This window comes from Xenopus laevis, chromosome 2L (genome assembly GCF_017654675.1).
Source record: "Xenopus laevis strain J_2021 chromosome 2L, Xenopus_laevis_v10.1, whole genome shotgun sequence".
In the NCBI taxonomy this organism is placed as follows: Eukaryota; Metazoa; Chordata; class Amphibia; order Anura; family Pipidae; genus Xenopus; species Xenopus laevis.
The window spans coordinates 94,174,197-94,190,523 of NC_054373.1; the positions used below are offsets into that span (position 1 = coordinate 94,174,197).

Sequence of the window (16,327 nt, forward strand, 5' to 3'; positions counted from 1 at the left end):
CTTTATCAAATTTTGGTTTGGAAGCCAGAGTTCCCCTTTAATGAAACTCAAATTTAGGTATATTGCTCAGTTGGGCCAAAGATACGAAATGTATCAACTCATGTATCAATTTAAAACAGTGTACTGAGTTGGTGACCTCCTTGAGAAATGGTCACACATAGAAAATAGAAATCAATTGAAAAGTATTTATTTCTTGTGAACACAACTGAAAAAAGTGTTGAAAGATGAACAACCCTTTTAAGAACTATTATTCCTTTAGGCTTTGATGTGTTTTCTTTACCCACTAGTTTAATGTAACCCTTTTTTTCTTACAGTCCTTGAGGCAACCGCTAACAGACACCAGACAGAAGCTAGACAGTATTGCCTTTGATATACAGTTCTTTATTTCTGAACAAGCTCAAGACTTGACTCCCCAACAAAGCCGTACACTTCTTCGCCTCCTAAATGATTTACAGAGATCCTTCCGCGAGCTGTCAGAGAGACTAGTGGCATGGGAAGAGGTTCTGCAGTTATGTCAGAAGCAGACAAAATACAACACAGAACTTAAGGTCAGAGTGCTTTTTAAAATTGTTGGTCTCATACCTACTGAGGACCAGGGCCAGAACTAGGGGTAGGCAAAGGAGGCACCTGCCTAGGGTGCAACAATGATGGGGCACTGGGCAGGTACCTGTTGAAAGGTCCTCTGTCTAGCCCAAGTCTGGGTTTGAGTGCTCCCTGGTTACCAGGGTTGCCTCTCTCACATCTTTTATGCATGTCCTCCTCCGCGTGTAATGTCACTGCTCGCATGGAGGGGAGCACAGTTGCCTAGAGCGCCTGGCCAGCCTGGCCCACCCCTGCTGAGGACTTAAACAAGCTTAACAGTTGCTATAATAAGCAAAAAACTGAACTCCTATGCATGCCAAGCTTACACAGCACATCATATTGCAAAAAGCTTTATTAATACTTACAAAGTTTGAATACTTACTTGATTTGAAGTTAGAACAGGTACGATCAGTGGCAAATTAACCTTTGAATGACTCTGCCACTTAATTGTCTTTTGTAAATTTTTACCTGTCCCTTCATTGTTATTCTGTTAATATGTATGTATTAACCATCTTTGTTACCTTCCTGTTGTCTCTGTGTTTAACCATTTGTCTGCTTTGCTTTTTTAGGTCTGTCTCCTTTAACTGAAGGATTTCTCTCACAGGCCAAGATGATCAGCCTCAGCAGGCGCTTGCTCTGATACCAGCAATAAAGCAGTCAGCACATGCAAATGATAGGCGGTTTTATTAAAGGGACACATTGTGCTCAGCTATGAGGCAGGGACTGTGTATGACAGATGAGTAGGTGCTGCAGAATATAGGCTTCCTACAATAATATATATTAACTGAGCTTAATATATTTGGTCTTACTCTAAATTATACAATTTTATTTTTTAAAACAAAGGCCTAATATTCTAGTGTTTATTTGCAGCATCCTCTTGTCAGTCCATCTTGTGTTGCTGTGTTTTTCTCTGCAGCAGGCTTTATGCTGTTCTTTTCTTTTTAGATAATTCAAGAACGGCAAGCTGCCTGTAGTCATGAATTTGAAGAATTGGCATTATGGGCTGAACTAACAGAGAAAGCTTTGCCAAGTCACCAAACCTCCCATGACCTCTCCTCGCTTAAGGAACAGCACAATGCTGTGCAGGTAATACTCATTATTTTTTCTGAAAAATATATTTAATTAACTACTGGACATATGATAAGCTGCATCGTGAGGCATCTTCAGACTACTGTGGAAATCATAGGCTGTACTTCCCACCAGCGATTAAAATTAATGCATGGGGAAGAGGAACATAAATACCATGTGCCTGTGCCCTTATAGTCCAAAAAACAGGTGTGGTACAAAACAATAAAACTTATATAATAATAATAGTAGTAGTAAAAGTTACATAATATGAGCTTAAACATGTATTGGCATTTGTTAAATGTGTAGTATATTCCTGTATACTTGAGGTTTGTATATCTACACTTTGCCAGATGACATGACTCTAATAGCTCCTGGGAGTATTATACACTCATACATGCTGATGTTTGGGAAGAGTGCCAGGACTGGATTAATAGATCACATGAAACTATTTTTGTACTTCCTAGATTTTAGGGTCATGCCACAAGCCTTGTGTACTGTGTTGGCGTAAACCAAAAGTCTCAGTTGTAACAATCATAGGGGCGTCATTAATAAGTTATTTCTTTTCAGAACTCAGTTTGGTTAAATCTTGTACTGGTTAAAACTGGCACTGCAACTAATCTTTTATATTATATTCCAATAATGTGTAACGGCAATAACTTTGAACAAATCATTTCCCAGATATAACATTAATTATAATTTGTATAAGACAGTTTAATTTGAGTTTTTGGTTTGCATTAGGCTCTTCATAAAGATGTACAGTCTCGAGGAAAGCAGTTTTCCAACATTATCAAAGCAGCAGAAGATTTCCTGGCTGAGAACAAGACAAAAATGAATCCAGTAGAACTAGAATCTTTTCAGAAAAAACTGCAGCAAGCAAAAGAGCAATATCATGCTGTTCTTGAAAAAACAGCAGACACTGAGAAACAGCTAGAACGTGCTTTGAGCACAGCTGTGCTTGAAGAAACCAAGAAGGTATGATGATTTATATTTAACCAGGATTCGGTTCGGGATTCTGCATTTTTCCAAATCCTTATGCATATGCAAATTAGGGTGGTGAGGGAAATTGCGTGACTTTTTGTCAGAAAACAAAGAAGTAAAAAATGGCTTCCCCTTTCCACCCATAATTTGCATATGCAAATTCGGTACAGTATTCCGCTTTCACAAAGGATTCGGGGGTTGGGCCGAATCCAAAAAGGAGATTTTGTGTACTCACCGTTAAATCTCTTTCTTTTCAGTCGCTTGGGGGACAAAGGAGACAGTGGGGTATAGCTAGTATAACTAGGAGGAAGGACACAACAAGAAAAATAACTTGCTCCTCCTCCACTGGTTATACCCCTCTAGTGGGCAGAGCCTAATCAGTTTGTACCAAAGGAGGTTGAATATGAACTAATTCAACAAGTTTAAACCAAAACTCTTGTCAATACCAAAACCATGTCTAAAAGAAGAAGCGAGAGCCTCCTCTTAGGGAATGAAGTCCTGCGTCCCCCAAGCGACTGAAGAGAAAGAGATTTAACGATGAGTACACAAAATCTCCTTTTCTTCAGGAGACAGTGGGGACATACCAAAGCTGTCCCCGATATATGGGTGGGAAGAGGCCCTATGCAGTAGAAACAACTGCCGCTTGAAGAACCTTCCTGCCGAAGCGTGTCAGGTGCCGCAAAAGTATCAAAGTGATAAAATTTGGTGGAGTGGATAGATGTCCACGTAGCTGCCTTGCACAATTGTTTTGCAGAAGCTTGATTCCCTAATGCCCAGGACATGCACATCCCCCTTAGTGGAGCGGGCTTTAATCCTGATGAGGTGGTTTCTGTCCCTGGGCAGAGTAGGCTTTCTGGATAGCCTGTTTTATCCATCTTGAAATGGAAGCTTTTGAAGCCGCCGAGCCTCATCGTGGTCCTGAGGGAAGAACAAATAGTGCGTCTGACTTGCGGATGTCTTGAATTCTGTGCAGATAGAGCTTGAGAGCTCTAACTGGATCCAAGGAATGTAGTGCTACTTCCAGGCCCGGATTTGTGGGAAGGCCACCTAGGCCTGGGCCTAGGTTGGCAGGATTTTAGGGGGGCGGCATGCTGCCCAACTACACCCACATTGGTTCAAAAACACTGGGGATGCACAGGAGATACAATCTCCATGAAAATTTGCACTAATAAAGGGGAGGGGACAGGGGCGACAAATGGCAGTGGGCCTAGGGGCGTCCGCTATGTAAATCCGGCCCTGGCTACTTCCTTTGCGTTAGCTGGTAAAGGACAAAATGTTGGAATGGTAATCTCTTGATTCAGATGGAAAGAGGAAACCACCTTAGGTAGGAAGGATGGTCCTGCTCGAAGTACCACTCAATCATGGTGGACGGTGAGGAAGGGGGGCGACCTGCATGATAATGCACTGCGTTCTGAAACTTGTCCAACTGATGCAATCGCTAATAGAAAAACCGTCTTCCAAGTAATCCACTGTAGGGAGACTGATGCCATGCGTTCGAATGTCGGTCGTTGAAGAGCCTTTATAACGTAGGTTAAGTCCCAAGTTGCTACTGGAGCACGGAATGGAGGTGCCACATGAGCCACCCCTTGTATAAATGTTTCAACACCCAGTAAAAGGGCTAACCGTTTTTGAAAAAGTACTGACAAAGCGGACAATTGTAATTTTAATAAACCCAGAAAGAGACCTTTGCAGAGACCCTCCTGTAGAAATTCTAGTAGGTTAGATACTGAGAACACTTCAAACTCTGTTTCTCGATCACTGCACAACTGATGGTAGGTAGACCATACTCAATGATATGTCTTTGCAGAAACCAACTTTCTTGCTTTCATTGTGCCCACCACTGCATAAGAAAACCCCTTTTTTTTTAGGATTTGGGTCTCAAGAGCCACGCAGTCAAGTCGAGCCTGGCTAGATTGGGATATAGAACTAGCCATTGGTGCAGAAGATCTGGTCGTGCTTGGGGTGTCCACGGCTTCGCTATTGACAGGTTGAGAAAATCTGAAAATCAGGTTCATCTGGGCCACTTTGGAGCTATCAGAATGAGAGTGGTTTGTTCCATCTGAAGCTTCTTGATTGTTCTGGGCACCAAGGGTAGCGGAGGAAAAGCGTACGCTAGATGGAAATTCCAGGCAGATGTCAGTGCAGCCGCGGTCCTTGCCAGAGGATCTCGGTAACGAGCAAAGAAAGCCTGCACTTTTCGGTTGTGCCTCGTTGCCATGAGGTCTACCTCTGGCACGCCCCACATTTCTGTTATCTGGTCGAAGACTTTCTCTACCAGTGACCATTCTCCTGGATCCAATGTTTGTCGACTGAGAAAATCTGCTTCCCAGTTCTGTAAGCCCAGAATGTAGATGGCGGACAGCTGAGTGTGATTTGCTTCTGCCCATTTGAATAATAATTTTACCTCGTTCAGGGCAGCTCTGCTTCTTGTGCCGCCCTGGTGGTTTATATACGCCATCACTGTGGAGTTGTCTGACTGAATCTTTACTGCTCGACCCGACAGGTCTCTTTGCTAATGTCGAAGGCACAATCGGTTTGCTCGTATTTCAAGAAGATTGAGCTGCAAGAGACTTTCCTCCTCATTCCTCTGGCCTTGTGCTGTGCGACCTTCTAGTACTGCTCCCCAACCGAACAGACTCGCATCTGTCGACATCAGTCACCAATGATGTTCCCCCAGATAACGCCTTTTGGAGAGATGTTGAGTCTGTAACCACCATAAAAAAAAAGATCGGGTTTTGTGTTATAACCAAATCTTTTGAAATAGTGATTTCCGTTTCCAGGCTGCTAGAATGTTCCATTGAAGCTCTCTAAGATGGTGCTGTGCAAATGGAACTGCTTCTATTGAGGACACCTTGACACCCAGAACCTTCATACAAAACCTGGCTGAATGACTCTTTTTCGTCAGCAAGGCTTTGACCAATGATTGTAGGTTCCAGATTTTCGCTTGATGAAGAGATGTTCTCTGAGTTAGGGTATCGAACTGCATCCCTAGAAAAACCATGGATTGGCTGGGACAAAGCAATGATTTCTCCAAATTGAGACACCAACCTAGTTCCTTTAGCTGGGACATGGTCAAGTCCAGTACTGAACGGACTGATCCGTCTTTTTTGGGTACCACAAACAGATTTGAATAATATCCCTTGAAAGGTTCGGTGGAAGGAACGGGGGTGATCACCTGCTGCTGAAGGAGAGATGTAACTACTTCCTGAAAAGCCCTGCGTTTTGCCGGTTCCTGAGGAAGTCTTGACATAAAAAAGCATCTGGGAGGGATGGAAGAAAATTCCAGATGATCCCTGTGTGACGACTTCGTGAACCCATGAGTGTGGTTGAAAGCCAAACCTCCGCAAAGTGCCTCAGTCGTCTTCCCAGAGGCACAAGGCCTGGCAGCCAGCATGCCCCGTCATGCTGAAGTGGACTTGTCTGTTGGTCTGGAGTAAGGCTTACGGTTCTGCCAGGAAGACTTAGTCTTGCTCCCTAACCGTCCACTTCCTGAGGAAGATTGTATAGGTGGAGACCTGTTGCCTTTTTTTTGTGAGGGACGAAAAAATATTCCCCTGCAAAATGTTGTGCGTGTTTTCGGTTGTGGGAGCAAAGTGCTCTTGCCCCTAGTAGCCTGCCTAATGATTTTGTCTAGATCTGGACCAAAGAGTAACTTGCCCTTAAACAGAAGTGAGGTCAACAACTTTTTTGAGGATGGGTCAGCGGACCACAGTCTCATCCAAAGAGCCCTGCTAATGCTGATGATCTACTGATCACTTGAGCTGCGTCTAGAGAAGCTTCACATATATAGTAGTTTGCATCTTTAATTTGGGATGCCCATTGGGACAGTTCATGGTATGTAGCTCCTGAGAGAATTGCTTGAAGGAGCTACTCTGACCACGATTGAGCCGCCCGGCTTACCCAGGCTGTGGCTAAGATCAGGCAAAACGAAGTCCCCGATGCTGAAAACATGGAGCGGAGAAGTCCCTCCATCTTTTTATCTATTTGATCCTTAAAATAAGAAGCATCTGGAACTGGTAATGCCGTGTTCTTTGAAAGGCAAGAAACTGGAGCATCCACAGATGGTGGTGTTGATCATTTCTCAGTGAGATCTGTAGAAAAAGAATACAGCTTTGAAAATCTGTGGTTCACTTGAAACAGCCTCTCAGGTTTATCCCATTCCTGTTAGATTATCTGATCCAGCTGCGAATGAGAGGGAAACACTGGTGAAGACCTGCTATTACGCTTGAAAAGAATCTTTGGAGTGTCAGAGCTTCCTCCTGGCTCTAGTAGATTAAGCGTTTCTAAAACTGATAAAATCAATGAATCCAATTGAGGCCCCGGAGTAGTTGGGTCTCCCTGTGTGAATGGGGTTTAAAGGAGAAAGAAAGGTTAAAACTAAGTAAGCCTTATCAGAAAGGTCCATCTAAATATACCAGTAAACCCCCAAAGTAATGTTGCTCTGAGTCCCCTGTCAAAAGAAACACTGCATTTCTTTCCTTCTATTGTGTACACATGGGCTTCTGTATCAGACTTCCTGCCTTCAGCTTAAACCTCATTGCCCTGGGCAAGAGCATGCTCAGTTTGCTCCTCTCCCCCCCCCCCTCCCTTCTCTACTGTAATCTGAGCCCAGAGCAGGAAATGATGTCACACCACATTAATACTGCAGCCTATCCTAAACAAACAGAGAGTTTCTAAAGCTTTTTACTCAGGTATGGTAAAACATTCTACAGAATAAATATAGCATTCTAGCTTGCACTATTGCAGCTAATCTATTGGCAATAAAATGCCTCCGTAGCTTTCCTTCTCCTTTAAGGGGGTAAGAACTCTGCTGAGACCTGGCCCATACTCACCCTCAGGGGAGACCATCTCCTATGTGTCTCCTGACTATGCCTCTCTCTCTCTTCTTACTTAAGGGAAGAAGAGATTTCAGGCTGGATGGTCCGTGCTATTAGCACCACGGACCCAAGGGACAATTCCCACGTTGGGAGATGTCAATAGACCACCTACTCAGTGTTAGAATCTTGACTTTCTCCTGGAAAAACAAAAAAGAAGAAGAAAATACGTCCTACCTCCTGAGGACACAACAAAAACTGATTAGAGGGGTATAGCCAGTGGAGGGGGACCGAGTTATTTTTCTTGTTGTGTCCTGCCTCCTAGTTATACAAGCTAAACCCCTTTGTCTCCTGTGTCCCACAAGCAGACAATGGAGAAATAGTGGATTCGTGCATCCCTAATGTTGATGATTTAAATGTGGTCCGTAGGCATTTTATGAGCAAACCAGACAGAGAAGCTTAGTCATCAATAATGGCAGGGTTTTTTCTTATTACCATAATTCAAAATATTAACATTTTTTTTAACTAGAAAAAAACGAAGAAGACATATTTATCTTAGGGCCTGAGATATATGTATATTCTATAGCTAAATAAGCATGAGAAAAATTAGTTGGTTACAATGTCATCTTTCTGTTTTATTTAACAGTCTGAAACTGCAGAAGAATTGAAAGTAAATTTGGGGAAAATCGAATCCCTACTTAGTCAGGTACGCCCAAGTAATGCTCTTCTGAAAACTGTACCTGATGGAAGTAACCAGAGCATTCAGAATAGGTGTCTCCCTCCAGATAAAACCGCATCTATGGTTAATGACTTATATGAGAGGAAGAAGGTAAGAATAGCAATATTTACTTTCTATTTATATTTAACAACACATTAGCATAACATTTTTAGCTTTTTTATTTATTCATAATCAAAGAAGAAAGTTAATAAAATTGCATGCTTGCTCTGTGAATCTATAAATAGATTTAAAAAAAAAATAATATATATATATATATATATGTATATATATATATATGTATATATGTATATATATATATATATATATATATATATATATATATATATATATATATATATATATATATGCCTTTAGGTACTCTGCAGCCTACACTACTACTCTGCAGTACTATTCATGAATATCTTCATCTGCCTTTTTTATTTTTTCAGGCACAACACCAAGAGATGTTGGAACAGCAGCAAAATTTTATATTGACAATACAGTCAGCTCAGGATTTCTTAGATAAACATGGCAATACATTGTGCCCAGAAGAACGACAACAGCTACAAAATCAACTGGCCCAGCTGAAAGAAGAATACTCAGCTTCCATGTCCCAGGCACAATTACAGCTAAAGAATGCACAGATCCTGCGAGATGAGATGCAGAACTTCATATATGACCATGGAGAGTTTGAACTTTGGCTTGTCCGTAGTGAGGAGGAGTTAGACAACATGCGCAAGGGGAAAAAAGATTGTGAAGGTCTGAAGCATTTGCTAAAGCAGCAAATGGATATTTCTGAAGACATCATATCTCACAAAGGAGACCTGCGGTATATAAATTTATCTGGCCAAAAGGCTATTGAAGCTGAGAAAGCAACTGCTGAACAGTGCAAGGAGGATTTTGAGATGGTGGCAGGAACAATGGTGAAAAGTAAACTGGAAGAGGCTTCAAAAAGATTCAGCACTTTGCAGTCCAAGGTAGTTTTAGAAATCATGCTTTGAAGCATTGGGTTAACTTCCTTGTAGTACGAGGTAGTTACTTTCAGAGATAGCTGACAACTTCACCTCAACCCTTTTGCAGAAGTTTCATGTTTTGCCTGGACTAGGCTTTGTTTTATTTTAATGATTTTACTTTAATTTACACTAAAAAAAAGTGTAGTTTACATCTTCATGGGCAGACATTACATTACCATCACGCTTCTTGTGATCAAAGATAAAATGCAGACTACACCTATCCTCTCTGACAAGCATTTTTCCCCAAATAAGAAAGCCATCACATTACATGTCCACAAAATTGCCTCTCCGATCAATGTTTTTGTGATTGTATTTAATCCTTGTAGAATGTTTAAGCTCCACAACTATTTTTATCCTATAGCTATTCATACTCAGATGTTAGTGAGAACATAATATATATGTAGCTATGTGTTAGCAATTTCTGTAATTGGAAGGAGGTCCCTGCAGATTTACAGTTTACACTGTAATATTGTAATATATTATCTAGTTTATTAATAAAGGAGGAGAGACAGTAACAGAAGTAAAAAGTAAGTTCAAAATGGAGCTGTGTAGTTTATATGGAAAGCTATCAATATTGTAAAGTTTTTCATCACTATAGTAGTATCCATTTAAGAGAAAAAATGTCTTCTTGCTTTTAATATATGATGGTGTTTTGGACTGTTACAGTGTTCTAAGCTGGGCTCTCACCTGAACATTGTGCTGGATAGATACCAGCAGTTACAGGAAGGGTCAGACACTGCTGTAACATGGCTGCAAGTTACAGAGTTGGAGGTGGACCACATCCTGTCTGAGCCGGTGGCCTCTGATCCAGAAGTATTACAGACCCAGCTTGCAAAAGCTAAGGTAACATATTTGGTCTTTTTGTTTTATCTTTACTTCTGTGGATACCATGTTGTGGATACTATTCCTGATTACTACAAATCTGTTTATGGGTAATGTAAAAGTACAATTGTAAAAGTACAATTGTAAAAGCTCTGCTATGCAGCTCTATAGTTGCCTGCTTGATTTGTACAATGCAACTGTGGGGAAAATATAGTGACCAGTTTCCATGCAAATTTTTGCCAAAGCCCATAGCACTTTGGTGTATGCAGTGGTAATAATCACCCCCGCTGTAATTTAAGCTTCCACTACACAACACATCTGGTAGAATGAGAGACATTTTAAGTTTTGATTATATCAGGCCAAGTACACTTATTCACAGTACTAAGCTCTCTCTCTAAAATGATGGTATACACCGTGAAAGAATATAATAAAGCATTTTAGTAAAATGTTTTCAGTTATTCTATTACTTAGGGGGTTATTTACTAAAACTCTAATTTATCTCATATTTTTATTAAACCAAACCAAATTATTTTATTAATAAATAAGATAAAATCGTGGATGGGAGATCCACGATTTTATCTTATTTATTAATAAAATAACTCAGAAAAGTTGGGTCGGGAAAAGACTCAATAAAATCAAGCAAAAACTCAAACCATACAATTTTTTTGGTTTTGACACCCGAATCTCTTTATTTTTTCGGGTTATTGCCCAAAAACCCTGAAGTTTTGGTATTATCTTATGAAACACAGCGCAGATCACAATATGTTCGAATTGTAAATGGGACATCTGCCATTGACTTGTTCATGACCTCAGCAGGTTTGAGATGGCTGATTTTCAGATTCTGACTTTTAGCAGCTTCGGGGTACAATAAATCTCGAAAAATTTGAGGTTTTGAGATGTCCGCTAAAGATTTCTGTTTTTGCCCAAAAAACCTCGACGAGAAAAAAAAATCCTTATACCCTTATGTTATAACAGTTCACAACTTTGCTGAACCTCATACTCTTCTAACAACTTACTCATGAACACCTCACTCAAGTGAGCTCATTTACAGAGTGCTGAGGGCAAAAAATTGATTCAGACTGTCATGTTATTTTGCACCTTGGCACAGACCTTTGCACTCCAGAATGAAGCACAAGGAACTGTACTTCCATGAATACTGTACTACATACGTTTGTTGGTAATGTATTCATGGGGGTGGGGGGAGGCTGTGGTGGCACATAGTTGACCCTATTCAACCCCCTACCCACCCGTTTAACTTGCATCTCTAAAGGATGACAGAAGGCAGGTATCTGTATTCCAGCTTCACAGCTATGTCTTTTATTTCTATAGAGCATGCAGTCAAACCTTGTTGAACACCAAGTGCAGGTAGAAAAAGTACATAAAGCTCTGCGGATGCTGTTAGAAATTCAAGATGAACCTTCACCTGACTGCAGAAGCATGCAAGATATTGCTGGTGAGCAATGGTTTTCATCACTTTGTACAAAATTCTGTTTTAAAAAGTTTTGCTTAGCTACAAAGGACTGAGTAATGGTGTTGTTTTTTTTTTTTTTTTTTTTTACAGAATCCATAGATCGTCGTTTTCAAAATATCTCAAATCAAATGTCTTTCCACTCTGATTTACTACAAAAGACAGTTGCACAGTCCCAGAATGTACAGGATGCCATAGAAAACCTTCTGCAGTGGTTGGAGGAAATGGAAAATACTTTGGCAGAGCAAAAACACACACGGATGTCCTCCACGTCAGTAGAGGAAGCTCTTGCTATGAGCATGGTGAGAGACTCTCTTACTTAATTCCTATTGCTTTAAGTTATACTATTTAGGTGAAATACAGTCTAACATTTGCACAATAGCTTGCAGTTTAATGATATAAATGTTTTTTCCCATAAATCTACATTGACAGTTACCTTTAAACATCCTTGTATTCCCTACTCTAGAAACTAAAACAGGATATCTCCAGCAGAAGGGGAAGTATGGATGCCACAGGAGAGATGGTTGGGAAATTCATGGAGACAGCTGACAGTGCTGCTGCCTCTGCACTTCAGAGGAAGCTCTCTGAGGTCACTTCACGGTTTAATGAGGTCTGCATGCAACAGAGATTGCAAGAGACTGCCTTGAAAGAGATACTGCCAAAAGTGGAAAAATATGAGCAATTATCAAATGAGCTGCATGATTTCACAGTAACCAGGTCTCGACTCCTGGCCTCTGGAAACCAACCAGAGAGGGATATCACTCAGTTTTCTGAACAAATCAAGGTTTGCATTTAATTGCTTTTTAAATAAAAATAAAATATATTGGAACTATCACATAAACAACTATAAAAGGCATCTAGTTTTTTATTTGTGAATAGGTAAAATCTAAATCTATTGTAATTCTTATAAGAAAAGCGAATAAGTAGTGAACATTTCTGGATGTGGATGCAATGAATGAGAAAAGGATGGAATTGAAAATATTTCATTTTAGAGGGTTAAATGGGTCATGTAATTTAAAAGAGTGTTTTTGTAAGGTGTGTAGTAACAGAGAGCATCTTCTTAAATAGAAGTTTTGAGAATAGGAATGTTGGTGGTGATAGGAAAGAATAATTCAGTTGATTTGTGGTCACAAAATTATGGTAAATTTCAGAGAATGGAACAAAATTATACCGTTAGAGCAGGGCTATCCAACTGGAGGACCCCAAGCTAGTTAAGGCACTCCATGCTATTTCAATGGCCCCTTACTACCTATGACTCCTGAGTATGATATAATTTTGAGTAGCAGGGGAGATGAGTTGTAAAAGAAAAGTTGTTTGGGCATGTGTTGTGTCATCTTATTGTGGTTTGGTAAAGGGTCTTTGTGAAAGTCAGTTATTGAAAAGTTATTAAATTGCTTTTATAAGTTGGTAGTAGTTGAAATGGGGCTACATACATGAATTTTGCTAATTAATTTTGTTTATATTGATATAGCATAGTATATTGGATGGCATACTTTAAGTATAAGTTCATAAACTGTAAAAGATATTTTTGGGCAGAGCTGTAAGCAAAGATACATTTTGGTACTTGTTTGAAATGCCCATAGCAGTCATAAGAATGTTCAGGCCTGTTGATATGTATAAAATATGTTACACACATACACATGTATTAAATAAAATGTGGATCCTTATTCAGCCTACACAATACCGTATGTGCCATTGATTAGGACTGGTAACTTTTCTTTTTCAATGTCTTATTATTTACCTTAGTAAGTAAATTAATTTGTTCGCTCATGCAACAGTACTTTGTCTGTCTGCCTGTCTTTCTATGCACACACACGCATATACCTTGTCTTTGTAATTGTTGTCATTCTGGGTTTTTTTTTGGTAGGAACTAAATGCAGAGATAAAGCAGCAAGAGGAACACCTTGTTATGGTAGAACAGCTGGCCAGAGAACTAAGTACAAGCCCTATCCTTACGGATGCATCTGGGCATTTACAGAAGCTTGAAACTTTAAAGAAAGATTTTACAGAGCTCCGGGAGGCAGCATTGGAGAGGTACAGTCAGAAGCAGGAATCAAGGTTTTGGTTAATGTCATAGTGAAACTTGTCCATAAATCTTTTTTTTTTTTTTTTTCACAGGGAAAGTGAAACTTTGTCCTGTCAGGAATCTTTAGAACAATTCCAGAAGCTGGTTGGGGTAATGAGGAAATGGCTGAAGGAAAAAGAAGATAGTGTCCCTTCAGCAGAAGACTCTCTTAAGACATGTGAAATGCTGTCAAGGTTACAGCAAGTTAAGGTATTGGGCAAGATCTGTAAACTTGAAAATATTTTGTAACCAATATTTGAACTTACCCTATAGGTATTTTGCGCTATGTGTGTACCAGCATTGCACATCATCTGTAATGAGTTTGACCAATTCTTCCAAGGAGAGTTGTTCTTGGTTTTTCAGATTAACTGGATGGCATGTGTGTACCTCTATATTGAAATATTGATTGATATAAGGGTTTTGACTGGACAATTCTTTAAAATCTTTTTGTTTGTGTAATTCAAATGCTACTTAGGCTTTACGATCATAAAACAATGTCACTTTTAAGAAAATTATATAATAAAACTATATAATAATATATATAATATAATAAATGTATTTTCAGTACAGTGTTTTGAAATCAAAATACTACAAATACTACAAATTTTCAATATTGGTCAAACATCTGAATGCTTTTCCAAGGCACTGTGTTCGGCTCTCTCTGTTTCCCCCCATTTCAGACATCATTAGCTCATTCAATTCTTTTTTTCCAGGATCACCTGAGTGACTGGGAAATGAAAGGCCCCAAAATGGCAGAGATAACAAAGCAGGGCTCAGAACTTGAGTGCCGCATAATGGAAATTACAGCATCTGAGGGTCAGCGCAGAGGAGGTAAGAAGTAGTTCAGGAATAGCTTTAGAGGGTCATTCCATCTCTTCTCACAGTTTCACATTTGCACTTTCCAGAAGGCTGAATGTTTAATTCTTGCAATACCTATTTTCTTATAAACCCATTTCAACACACATTTTGTCTGTTCCTTTCTAATTTAATATTCAATTTTAATCGTCTTCTCCTTCCACCCACGTTTATTTATATTGCCAAACTATATCCAGTGTTTTAAGTATAATTATTAAATTATGCCTGTCCCTTTCATTAGTCTGAGTGCTTCCTGCTGCAGGATTTTCCTGTGGGTTACTGGATACTAGCATGCAATGTTTATATATGGATGTGTTTTCTAGATTTGTGTTCTGTTTATAGAATGTGCATTATATGAATAACAACACAATTTAGAAATGTAAGATGCAACTAAATGAGGGTACACTGTCATGTTGGGATTGCTTTCTCTGGAAAAAAAGACACTTGAGAGGGAACATGATTACTCTTTACAAGTACATTAGAGGGCATTATAGACAGATAGTTCAGGGTCATTTTTCCCATAAAAAGGATCACCTCGCCAGAGGCCACTTCTTCACAGCGAGGTTGTGGAATGCCCTGTCAGATGTGATGGCTAATTCTGTTAATGCATTTAAGAAGGGCTTGGATGATTTCTCAGACAAGCATAAGATCATAGGCTATTGTGAAACTGAAATCTACAGTTAGTATAAATATTGGTATATAGTTTATTAGAGTACATGGAGGGGTTGGTGTGAATGTGTGTAGGTATGTGCACTGGGTTTTTATTTTGAGAGGTTGAACTTAATTGACACGTAACTATGTAACTATGTAAATAATACCTGAAATAAATGGAAAGATGTGTAACCACTGTCTTGTCCAGATAATTATTTTCCTCTGTGTCTGTAACATACTGTGGTTGTAATGAGCCTGCTTTGCCTCCTTGTCCTGTTCAGGTTCTGTGCTGATGGCCACAGGGAGCTCTTCAGGGAATGTTAATGGATACCATACTTGCCAAGGTGAGCATGTCTATGTGTTTTATTGTTTTCCTAATCACAACTTTTATAACTTTTATAAATTGGGGCGGAATGAATCATAAGTAACCAATAGCTTGCAAATAACATTTTCTTAATCAGATCTCACAGGCATACAATGTGACGTCTCTGAGACCAGCCAGAAATATGAAAATTTGGGGCTACTTTTGAATAAACGAGAGGAGCAGTTATCTACAATGTTGGAAAATTTTGAGAAAATCAAGCATGAAACGAATCATATGCTGACATGGTTGGAATCTAAAGAGAAAACAATGGCTGCTGTAAATGTGTCTCCAACAAAATCTGAAGTAGTGAAAGCCCAAGCAAAACAGAACAAGGTTGGTAACCCTAGAAATAATTAAGCAGTTATATGCAAAGATGTAATTAATCCTTTTTGTACTGATGATTGTTTTATTTGAGGAGTTGATGGAAGAGAATTCAAAAACTTCGGTCATACAAAGAATATAGTTTTCTTTGTAGCCAGTGCCCTGGTTTTTATTCTAGTGTGTTTGTTTTTCTATTCTCTAACTGCATAATGTTATGTTGTACACACAGTAGGGATGCACCGAATCCAGGACAATCCGAATCCTAATTTGCATATGCAAATTAGGGGTGGGGAGGGAAATCGAGTGCCTTTTTGTCACAAAACAAGGAAGTAAAAAATGTTTCCCCTTCCCACCCCTAATTAGCATATGCTAATTAGGGTTCAGATTCACAAAGGATTCGGGGGTTCGGCCGAATCCAAAATAGTGGATTCAGTGAATCCCTAACACACAGTCTCAGCCACTGCTTTCAAATTAGTTATAGCTCAGTTAATGTAAGTGAAAAGTAAATCTTTTGCTTTGTAGAGCCAAAGCATTTACAAAAGTGTAAACCGAATGTGTTTTTTGTAAAAATACATTGGCATCAGAAGTTATTGATCATTTACTTTAAC

At 39.5% G+C, this 16,327-nt stretch overlaps 1 protein-coding gene across 25 annotated transcripts in view; it reads left to right on the forward strand.

The window, feature by feature from the left end:
* The window catches only part of LOC108708274 (microtubule-actin cross-linking factor 1), a 180,597-nt gene that overhangs the window by 83,076 nt on the left and 81,194 nt on the right, over window positions 1–16,327 (forward strand). For 22 of the 25 annotated variants that reach the window (XM_041582205.1, XM_041582206.1, XM_041582208.1 and 19 more), the window contains 14 exons: window positions 315–548; window positions 1,528–1,668; window positions 2,389–2,622; window positions 8,089–8,271; window positions 8,610–9,137; window positions 9,840–10,016; window positions 11,325–11,448; window positions 11,557–11,765; window positions 11,930–12,247; window positions 13,331–13,497; window positions 13,582–13,738; window positions 14,242–14,359; window positions 15,316–15,378; window positions 15,496–15,731. In XM_041582205.1, the coding sequence (XP_041438139.1) occupies window positions 315–548; window positions 1,528–1,668; window positions 2,389–2,622; window positions 8,089–8,271; window positions 8,610–9,137; window positions 9,840–10,016; window positions 11,325–11,448; window positions 11,557–11,765; window positions 11,930–12,247; window positions 13,331–13,497; window positions 13,582–13,738; window positions 14,242–14,359; window positions 15,316–15,378; window positions 15,496–15,731 (2,889 nt within the window). The remainder of the gene's footprint in view (window positions 1–314; window positions 549–1,527; window positions 1,669–2,388; window positions 2,623–8,088; window positions 8,272–8,609; window positions 9,138–9,839; window positions 10,017–11,324; window positions 11,449–11,556; window positions 11,766–11,929; window positions 12,248–13,330; window positions 13,498–13,581; window positions 13,739–14,241; window positions 14,360–15,315; window positions 15,379–15,495; window positions 15,732–16,327) is intronic. The other 3 variants (XM_041582204.1, XM_041582207.1, XM_041582203.1) reach the window with 1 other exon arrangement.